At 41.6% G+C, this 10,355-nt stretch overlaps 1 protein-coding gene across 1 annotated transcript in view; it reads left to right on the forward strand.

Moving 5' to 3' along the window:
* The window catches only part of LOC117271861 (macrophage mannose receptor 1-like), a 32,675-nt gene extending 23,529 nt beyond the window's left edge, over positions 1 to 9,146 (forward strand). Inside the window, exons 26-32 of the mRNA XM_033650353.2 lie at positions 1,904 to 2,133; positions 2,481 to 2,646; positions 6,362 to 6,535; positions 6,637 to 6,753; positions 8,024 to 8,182; positions 8,381 to 8,407; positions 8,500 to 9,146. Coding sequence (XP_033506244.1) covers positions 1,904 to 2,133; positions 2,481 to 2,646; positions 6,362 to 6,535; positions 6,637 to 6,753; positions 8,024 to 8,182; positions 8,381 to 8,407; positions 8,500 to 8,762 — 1,136 coding nt within the window. The 3' untranslated portion in view covers positions 8,763 to 9,146. The remainder of the gene's footprint in view (positions 1 to 1,903; positions 2,134 to 2,480; positions 2,647 to 6,361; positions 6,536 to 6,636; positions 6,754 to 8,023; positions 8,183 to 8,380; positions 8,408 to 8,499) is intronic.
* Positions 9,147 to 10,355: the final 1,209 nt, after the last annotated feature.

Here is a 10,355-nt window from a genome sequence, read left to right on the forward strand (position 1 = left end):
GCCAAACCAAAAGCCTGAAGAGGGTGGAGCACCCAACTCCAAACATAAAAAAACAAACAAAAAAAATTCTGTTTTTAAATGGAGGTACTTCTGCAGGAAGTGAATGCAAATAGAGCTGTTGTTTTTAGTAAAGTCAGGACTGGATATCAAATAATGCAGAAAGTTTGTGAGTCAGGTAGCATCCCAGGCATCTTTTCTTGTGTTATATTGTATTATTTAGCACAACTGTCATGAGTGAGGACAGAAACTTTTTTGGTGTGCTGCTTTGCAAACTGCCACTAATATTTTCTAGAGTGTTTGATCACTAATTATTAGACGGAGCAGTTTCCATTAACATAACAGATGTGAATTGAGGTGTTAGTGTAATATTCATTTGAAAAGAAAATAATACTTTTTGGAAAACAATCTAAATAATTATCAAAAAATATTAATTGTATTAATATTAATTGTAATATAAATCCATTAAAAAAAGACCTATGTTTTGAAGTGGAGGTGTTTTTGCAGAGAGTGAATGCCAAACAAGCTGTCGTAATTAGTAACATCAGAGTGGATATAAAATAAAACAAACAGATGCATGGGTTGCTAAAAACCCATGTTAATCAAACTTTATGCATTGTAGTAGCACAACTGTAAGGACTGAGAACAGAGAGGTGCACACTACTGTTCAAGATTTGTGTAACTTTGTTAAGAGAGAGACAGAGACGGTAGAAGACTCATGCAGTGTTTCTGTAGGTAATTAATAAGTTGGAATGCTGCTTCATAATTTTTTGTCCTGCTCACCCAACCCACATGATATTTTCAGGCATGATCAATTACTAATTATAAGTTTGTGTGGTTCCAATTAACATCATAAACTGATGTCAATTGAAGATTTAGTCAAGTGTTTATTTTAAAAGGACATTATGCCTTTTGTAAAATAATTATAATTCTTATAAATTAGATTCTGTTCTTCACTAAGAACAAATTTCAAGTAAGAAAACATTAGTGAATGTCAGAATTTTTGTGAAACTGCATAAGCGTGTAAAAAAAATTTCCTCTTAAAGGGATAGTGCACCCAAAAATAAAAATTCAGCCATTATCTACTCACCCATATGCCGAGAGAGGCTCAGGTGAAGTTTTAGAGTCCTCACAACACTTGCGGAGATCCGAGGGGGAAGTGGGTAGCAGCACAACTGCACACCTAATGGCTGACAATGACCCAGATTCAAACGTCCAAGAACACAAAATTGAAACTATAAAATATCTCCATACTGCTCGTCCATAGTAATCCAAGTGTCCTGAAGCCCCGACATAAAATGTTGTTTGGAAAAACGTCATTTGAACTCTGTTTTTAGCCTCATTGTAGCCTGTAGCTCTAACAGTCTCTCTATAGACTGTGCTAACGTGTGCGCGCTTGCGCGCAAGACCAGCGATCACGGTCTCGTGCACAAGCGCACACACGTCAGCGCAGTGTACACAGAGGCATTTAGAGCTACAGGCTACAATGAGGCTACAGAGTTACAAAACAGAGTTCAAATGACGTTTTTCCAAACAACATTTTATGTCGGGGCTTCAGGACACTTGAATTACTATGGATGAGCAGTATGGAGATATTTTATGGTTTCAATTTGTGTTCTTGGACGTTTGAATCTGGGTCACTGTCAGCCATTAGGTGTGCAGTTGTGCTGCTACCCACTTCCCCCTCGGATCTCTGCAAGTGTTGTGAGGACTCTAAAACTTCACCTGAGCCTCCCTCGGCATATGGGTGAGTAGATAATGGCTGAATTTTCATTTTTGGGTGCACTATCCCTTTAAGAACGGTTGGTGAATGAGGCCCAGTGACTCTTGAGCATCTTTACAACAGAAAGCCTGACCTTAAGGTAAATGGGTAAACTAAATTTCTCAAATTTCTCACCCCTAACAGACCCAACCCTCCCAGACTCCCCTGAACCAACAACTGCCGACTATGTCAAAATATTCAATGACTCTATCAAAGTTGTTACTCAACAAATGACCTGGGAAGCAGCCAAAATGCACTGTGAAAGTGATGGTGCCAAACTGGCTAGCCTGCGAAATGAGTGGACAGATGTCTATGCTGAGCTGATGGCTTTGAATCTCAAAGTTCCACTGTGGATTGGATTGAACAAAAAGGAGGTACAGGCCAGAGAGTCTCTAAAACTGTTATTGTTGAAATTATGCTTTTTAATACAAAAATTAATCACAAATATTCAATTTATATTACTGATGGCATTAATGAGGCTAAATGTTTTCTATGCTTTTGTCCTGGATGTACCATGAAATCCTAACAGTTCAGTATTAATGCAATCATTCAGATTATCACAAGAGCTAAACATGACAAAAGAAAACATTGAACAGACTCTCTTGAACAGCACTGTTGGAGACCAGTGTGTGTGTGTTGTGTGTGTGGGGGGCAGAATCATAGTTTACTGTAAAAAAACAAAACAAAAAAAAACTGCAGTTTGATCAATTATTACTTTCAGACTGGTGGATATTTCATATATATCGATGGCTGGCATATCACCTCTCCCAATTGGGACCAAAACGAACCAAGCAGTAACCGAGATTGTGTGTTTGTGAACACGGATGGAAAGTGGGAGACTGCTGACTGCAATAAGAACATGAGCAGCATTTGCATGAAGTCTACAGGTAAGGCACATGTAAATTTTAATAAATGCATATGTGGATCATCCTAAATGTTAATATCAACATACATCCTTCCTTTACAATTGTTACTATAATATTTTATTCTTGGCATAGGTGGCATTGGCTTTTTGATTATGTGAAAGCTCATACAGCTCACTTCTCACTTGATGCAGAGAAGGCCTTTGATCGGGCTGAGTGGGCCTTCTTTTTTTACCTTATCACTCAGTTTAGATTTGGACACATTTTCCATATTTGTATTGCATTATTACATATTAACCCTATAGCTGACATGCTAACAAATGAAGTTGTATCTGAGGCCTTAAATATTCGAAGAGGCTGTCCTCAAGGTTTACCTTTGTCACCGCTTCTGTTTGTTCTAGCCAGAGGTTAGCCTGGAAATCCAGACCTAAATCAAGAAAGATTTAGGGTCTGGCCATGAGTAATGAAAATGGCCCAACTCGAGGGGCGGCACCAAGCATGCATTTGTAAATATCACCGCACACAATTGGATAACACTACGACCAATCAGAACAATACACAGGGTGACCTATCCAGAGCTTAGCTACCAATGGAGCTAACTGGTAGATTAGACTCTTGCCGTATCCGGTCGGCAAAACAGCAAAAACGTTCTTCTTGCAAAGGAAAGACTTGAGCGCCGTCTTCTGTTCCTCTTTTAGAGAAAATGTCAAGTCTAACTCGTTCATTGTAGCGGCCAAAGCCGTTTCAAACAACTGGTGTTCATCCGTAGCCATCTTGCAGTGCTCAATGACTGATTCCGGACTTCGTCATCACAGCGCTGTCGTCATCTGTTTAGCTTGCCTCTGGCCCACCTTTATCAGATACATCGATGTAATTGGTGCAGCTCGGATTCATGGGCATAAGTAATGAGCATCATTACTGACTGCCAGAGTGACTCGCTGAGCAAATTCAAATTGTGCTCTCGCGAGAACTCTGGATTTCCAGGGTAGCCAGAGGTAGGACTAAGAGATAAACTGGAAAAAATGTAGTCCTATTTAGGGCAATGTTTCATTTGCTGACAGACCTGACATCACCTGCTGAAACTGTAACAGACTGCAATGATTTGCAAGTCCTTTTTGACCTATATTCAACTCAATACCGTTCAAAGGTAAGATATTTATTGTTCAAACTTTTTTTTTTTTTTTTTTTAAATAAATATTGTCAGTCTGAATTTGATGCCTGCAATACGTTCCAAAAAGTTGGGACAGATGCATGTTTTCCACTACGTTATATCACCTTTTCTTTTAACAACACTTAGGAAGTGTGTAGGATACTACTTGTTTTAAAGGTGAAGTTATTTCCCATTCTTGCTTGATACACGACTTCAGTTCCTTGGCATTGTCTTGCTGAAATGAGCAAGGACATTCCTGAAAAAGACGCCCTCTGAATCACAGCATATGTTGCTCCAAAACCTGTATATACTTTTGTATTAAGAGAGCCTTCACAGATGTGCAAGTTAGCCATGCCAGGGGTACCAACACTTCCCCATACTATCACAGACGCTGGCTTTAGAACTTTGCAGTGGTTATAATTTTGATGATGCTTCAGCCCAGGGCACACAATGTCTATGATTAGCAAAACCATTTTCAATTGTGGGCTTGTGTGTCAGCTCACTTTGTGTGTCAGTCCATCTTAGTTGAGCTCGGGCCCAGAGAAGTCGTGGTGTTTCTGGATGTTGTTGATATATGGCTTTCACTTTGCATGGTAGTGTAACTTGCATCTGTAGCTGCAGCAAGAACTGTGTTTACTGTTAATGGTTTTCCAAGTGTTTACGAACCCATGTAGTGATATCCTTGATATACAAGTCATTTTTAATGCAGTACCATCTGAGGCACTAGTCAAAGGCATTTAATGTTGGTTTTCAGTCTTGGCCTTGACATGCAAAGATTCCTCCAGATTCTCTGAATCTTTTGATGATATTATGGATCATAGATGGTGAAATTCCAATGTTTGTCATGTGGATCTGCTAATACATATTTAGCACGTTTTAGCACGTTTCACACGGCTGGTGCTTCCTCAGAGGGAAGATGGAGAAAAATCTGCTGCTGCTGCTGCTGTACAGACCAGACACTTCGGCCTCTAGTTTCGCCGACCGAGCGAGGCGGGGGCGCAGCGCACTTGCGCTTCGCCAACCAGGTGTGGCCAGGCAGATTTTGCAAGTTTGGCACACCGTGCGCGCTGGCGCAGCTATTCCTCTTTCCCACCTCTGTCCCTCCTACCTGCGCAAGTCGGAAAGAGGAAGGAGAAAAGGCGTGGACTGGGTTTTACACAGCCGATTCACATCACACCAATCAAATGAGCCCCTCTCCTCGCCCTTAAATGCGCTGCCCGAAGGCGTAATGAGAGTTTACTCAAATCGCCATGGCAGAAGAGAGCAGCAGTGTCAGACAGCCAAACTTCTCCTAGGAGGAAACTGATGCTTTGGTCCGGGAGGTCCAAGCTCGCAGTGTCAGAATATTCGGAACTGCAAGCAGACCTCCACGGGCTGATGATGAAGATAGCCTGGGAGGAGGTCACCACAATTGTAAATCAATGTTGCCCGGATATACTGAGAACCGTTGCCCAGTGCAAAAAACGGTAATAAAAAAAATTATGAGCTCATTTGCATGTCGGACTAGACAAGACGTCACTGCATGTGTAGCCAAACTGACAGCTCTCTGACTGATCCCCGCCACCGCGGCCACAGTGTGCTGGAAAGACCAACTGGCAAAGAAGGTCAGAGCCACTGTCACCTTTACAGCAACAGGGTGAGCACAGGTGCCACCGGGGTGCGCATCAGAGGCCACAATGCGCGTCACCACTTGGACCACCTCGCGGGGTAGATGTAATTAGTTTGTGTAATGAAAAAGGGGTACGAGCGTTTCTCTAGTGCACGAGCGCGCTGTCTCACTCTGTTTCTTTTGTTTTGACTTTTCTAAGATGACAGATGTGAATATATACTCCCTATCTGATGCTGTGGCTGTTTGTGGTTGGCTGAGAGGGATGCAAACATTAGTTTGCATCTGTGTTAATCAAATCAAGTTGGGTTTCCATTACGCATGCCAAACGGCGCCAATCCCCTTTGATCTGACATCAGATGTGACGGGACAGTCGATATAGAGATACATTTATGTGCTGATTGCAGATAGTTGCATTGAATAGTGTTTTTTGGGTATTTATTGCATTGTTAATGTGCCTGACATTCTGGAAACCTGCCTGTGAGGTTTTGGTGACGTGTGTGCACTGTCCGCCGGTCATCCAAACTTCCACTTACACCGGCTGCGCTCCGCCTGCGCTGACAGTAGACCTGGTTTCAGCTGGCGAGCTTTTAGCGCACCTTCGGCAAAGCCTTTTGGCACGAAACTGTCACTGCGCCAAGCTGGATCTGTCGACACCTCCCCCTGATGCGGTGCCACACCCATCTCAGCGCACCTCGGTCTGCCAAACTACCAAACTGAACGCGCCTCAGGTTGCACTGCTCGAAACTAGCTCTGCGCGGGGGTCCCCACCCTGCACCACCCTGCGCCGTGCCAGGAAACTACAGCCCTTCAAGTTTTGAGTTTACTCTGTTGACTACTCTGACTACTCTGTCGTCCAACAAAATATATATATATATATAAAAAAGAAAACTATCGGTGGGGGCAGTGGGCAAGTAATCGGTCAAACACCAACGACCACCCAAGCCTTTCCACAGGGTCATTAATGTCTCTCTCATTCATAGATGTGCCACCAACACAGTCAAGCGAGTTCCCAGGATTTTGCCCTAACAACGCAGAAACACGCAAACAGCTGAGTGATCAGAGTGATGGCTGGCTACCATTTAGGGCTTATTGTTACCTATTTGTTACAAAAAAGTCTGAGTGGACTCATGCATCCTCCGATTGTGCAAAACATGGTAAGGACTTTCAACATATGGTCTAATTTATATTCTTAATTGCACAGCTGTGTTTAGCTGTAACTAAAGACAACTGTTGTTTTTTTTTTTTGTTTTTAAAGGTGGAACTCTTGCAAGCATTGAAGATCCTTCTGAGCAAGAATTCATTGAAAGAAATATTAAAATTTTTGAAAACAGCCACACCTCTTTCTGGATGGGCTTGTATAAAACTCACAAAGGTACAGTCACATTGTCTGTTTTTTCATGTTTTTTCAAGAATCGTTAAGATATACTTGATCATAAAGAAGGAAAATTGTGAAACAAAAGTTCTGATACAAAGAGGTTACACAATTGTTACACACATTAAAACCACTAACAGGTGAAGTGAACAACTTTGATTATTTTCTTCCGATACATTGTTCTGCTGGGAAACCTTTGGTTCTTGCATTCATGTCAATACCACCTGACATGTTCCACCCACTCAAACACCGCTGCAGACCAAGTACCCACGCACTGGGGCTAGACACTGTAGGACACTCCCAGAGATCTTGTGTTCATGCCTCGACAGGTCAGAGCCAAGTCCACTCCAAGGAGGCCCCACCTTGGATTAGGGGTACATCTCGGGTACCGGCACGTCACAAGAATCCTTGAGCAGATTGGGATCTGGGAAATTTAGAAGCCAGGTTGACACCTTGAGCTTTTTGCCATTTCTGAACAGTTTTGTGGTGCGGCATGCTGTTTTTGTCTGCTGGGGGGGCCACTGCCATTGGGGAGTACTGTTGCCATTAGCAGGGGTACTTGGTCTGCAACAGTGTTTGAGTGGGTGGAACATGTCAAGTGGTATCCACATGAATGCCAGAACCAAAGGTTTCCCAGCAGAACAATGCATTGGAACAAAATAATGAAAGTTATTCACTTCACCTGTCAGTGGTTTTAATGTTTTGGCTGATCGGTGTATAGCTGCACTAATTCTATCTATACATCAAATACAGATGTGTAATGGTCAAAGTCTCAACTCATAGTGCCAAACCCATGAGGAATTATCCCCCAGTTCTGCAGCTGCCCTTAACTATACAGTGTTTTAGCATCTTTCAATTTGTTTTGATTTTCTGGCCCAAACACCATGTTAGAAACACATCTACAAATGCTAATATTGCTCTGTGTTTGCTGTTAGGCATCTGTCTGCTGATATGTCTACTGACATGTTTGCCCATAACAACTTCATTATAATATGTCAATGTTGTGTTGTCAGGTTGTTTTGCTGTCCCCACATGGCCATTTAATGTGGCTTTGGGGTCAGTAAACAGTAAAAAAATTATAAAGGTCGAATGCTAGGTTGTAGGTTATAAGAGCACATTTGGAAAAGTTCAATGTTGAAAAATCTTTTTGCTGCACACAATAAAAGAAAAGAACATCAAATTTAAGCAATTACTCATCTGGTACAAAAAGAAACTTTAAAGAGTGAAAAAAAAAAGGTTTTTTTTTTTTTTTCCCCTTTTTTGTTCCAAGGCAAGTGGCAGTGGTTGGATAAAATCGCTTTGGACTACACTAACTGGCGTGAAGATCAACCAGATATCAACAGTTTTGGATTGATCAAAGTTATCGATGGGAAATGGTTCACAAGTGATCAGTGGCTTGACAGAGGATATGTGTGCAAAACACCCAAAGGTGACATCACTAAACTTAAAAGGACTCAGTTTGATCTGTTTTACAATAGGAGGAATGTGTAATACATACTGTAGTGTTGAAACAATATAAAATTTAAAATTACATTGATTTAAATATGTAGAGTACAATGTCAGTGAAATGATACAGAAATGATGTGCCTTTGTAATACTTTTTTGATCATATTTCTCATCTCCCTAGTATTAGGACAAGTGCCGAAGGCAACTGGTAAGTTATACTTTTTTATGACGTTTTTTTTTTTTTGACTCACAATTATAAATTCTTTTCTGGTTGATCATCTACATATTAAATCTGTACAGTAAATCCTACAATGGATCCTCAAACCCATGGCCACATCATTTTGGCAGTTGTGCTGGTCATTACTGCGATTGCCATAGGGACAGTCATCACCTTGTTTCTCTTCAAAAAGTCTGGCCACCGCTTACCTATCCCTGGAAAGTCATCTACCTTTGACAACCCACTCTTCTTCACCAATGAGCGGGCCAAGCCTGGTCCTGTTGACACCAATAAATTGGTCGCAAATGCAGAGGAAGAGGACCCTGTGCCTGTTACAACTGTGTGATGCCAACATCAGCAGAATCTACAAGGGCATACAGTATATCTTGGGCAGATGGTTGATTGTATTCTGACAAAAGTTTCCATTTTTGTTTTTAAATGAAAGGTGTTTTAAAGTAGTTGGCAATAACTGGCTTTAATGACACAATTTAAGCTGTAAGATGTAGGGGTGTTATGATTCACAAAATTCACAGGTCGGTTTGATATGATACAGTGATGTCATGGTTTGGTATGTTTTGAATGCAGCAAAAAATTTAGAAATGCCAGAGAAATTTCCCAGATTTTTAAAATGTTAAATGTATGAAAACTATCATTTTATGGGATTTTTTTGTACAATGCATAAATTATAGGCTGGCTGAAATTGCCTCATTAAAGTTTGGGTAAAGCAAAATCAGTGATTTCTCTCAAAACACATTACACGTTAGAAAATACTGGTTGAAAACCTGAAAAGACTGGGAACTAGTCTTAGTACTAAATATTGGAGTTCCGTTAAACTGTTTTTCCTCATACTACAATACTGACATTATAGCACATAGTAGTGTTGTTTCTATTGCCCGCTCTGTGTGTGGCGAGTTCGCGAGCACTCATAGCTCTTTCAGCCTTATTAATGAATGTATAAACATCTCTTAAATGTCACAATAACATAAACACAAGCTAAACTTACTTTTCAGTCTCTCTGGCAAAGCAGCAGACCACTGTCCAAGGGCTGCCGTAGAATGGCAACGAGGATGTCAGCCAACCAACACTCACTACCCGGTCCCTGGTTGTGGCGATTTGCGATGCTGGCCAGCTAGGAATGAACTAGCAGCCAGTACAATACAGTCCTCGCTCGTCTAGCTAACATTTAGCCGTGTTACTTACTGATCCATCAGAAAGAAAGCTAGCTGGGCATCTGTTTTGAAGCCTCTTTGGTCACGGAGCTCCCACCATCTGACCCACGCCTGACTGAGGTTTACTCTTGTTTTTCCTCTTCTTTTATCACTCTCCTTTTTGTGCATCCTCACCTCCTCAGATTAGCTCGTTTTCTTTTGGGAGGCCGTTTTTCACTTGTCTCCAAACTTCATCTGCCATTGCGCTCATGACTCAACTATCTCATGCCCAGCTCCTCATAAGGACCAGCTCCAGTCCCTGATTGGCTGACCGACCAGTTTCGCAATACATGACGCATTTCCTGCCGTAAAGCAGATGTTTTCCGCCAAAATTCGTACCCGGCAGCAAAAGCTTATTGCAAAGATTGCAAAGCCATTAAGTAACCTATGTAAACACTGATAGTCTGATTTTACTGTGTATACTACCCTGTGCAACCCACATCATTTTCATAATTATATATTTAGGAAGAAATGCTGTCTGTTGCTTCTTTAAAACAATGATATTAAAAGATATTGTAAATTGCAACCCATTGGCATCTATCCTTAAAGGGGCAAAAAGCGAAATCGTTTCACCGCTAGGTTTGCTGTTGTGCACTGCCTGTAGACCAAAACAAAGTGTGTCATGAGCCACACCTCCCTCTACATCTGCTCTCCACCCCCCCACCCCACTCGCTTCGTCTGTGCAGCCGAGCACTGCAGCATCTCCACGAACTATTACATCCAGACAGTCC

Source organism: Epinephelus lanceolatus, chromosome 12 (genome assembly GCF_041903045.1).
Source record: "Epinephelus lanceolatus isolate andai-2023 chromosome 12, ASM4190304v1, whole genome shotgun sequence".
In the NCBI taxonomy this organism is placed as follows: domain Eukaryota; kingdom Metazoa; phylum Chordata; class Actinopteri; order Perciformes; family Serranidae; genus Epinephelus; species Epinephelus lanceolatus.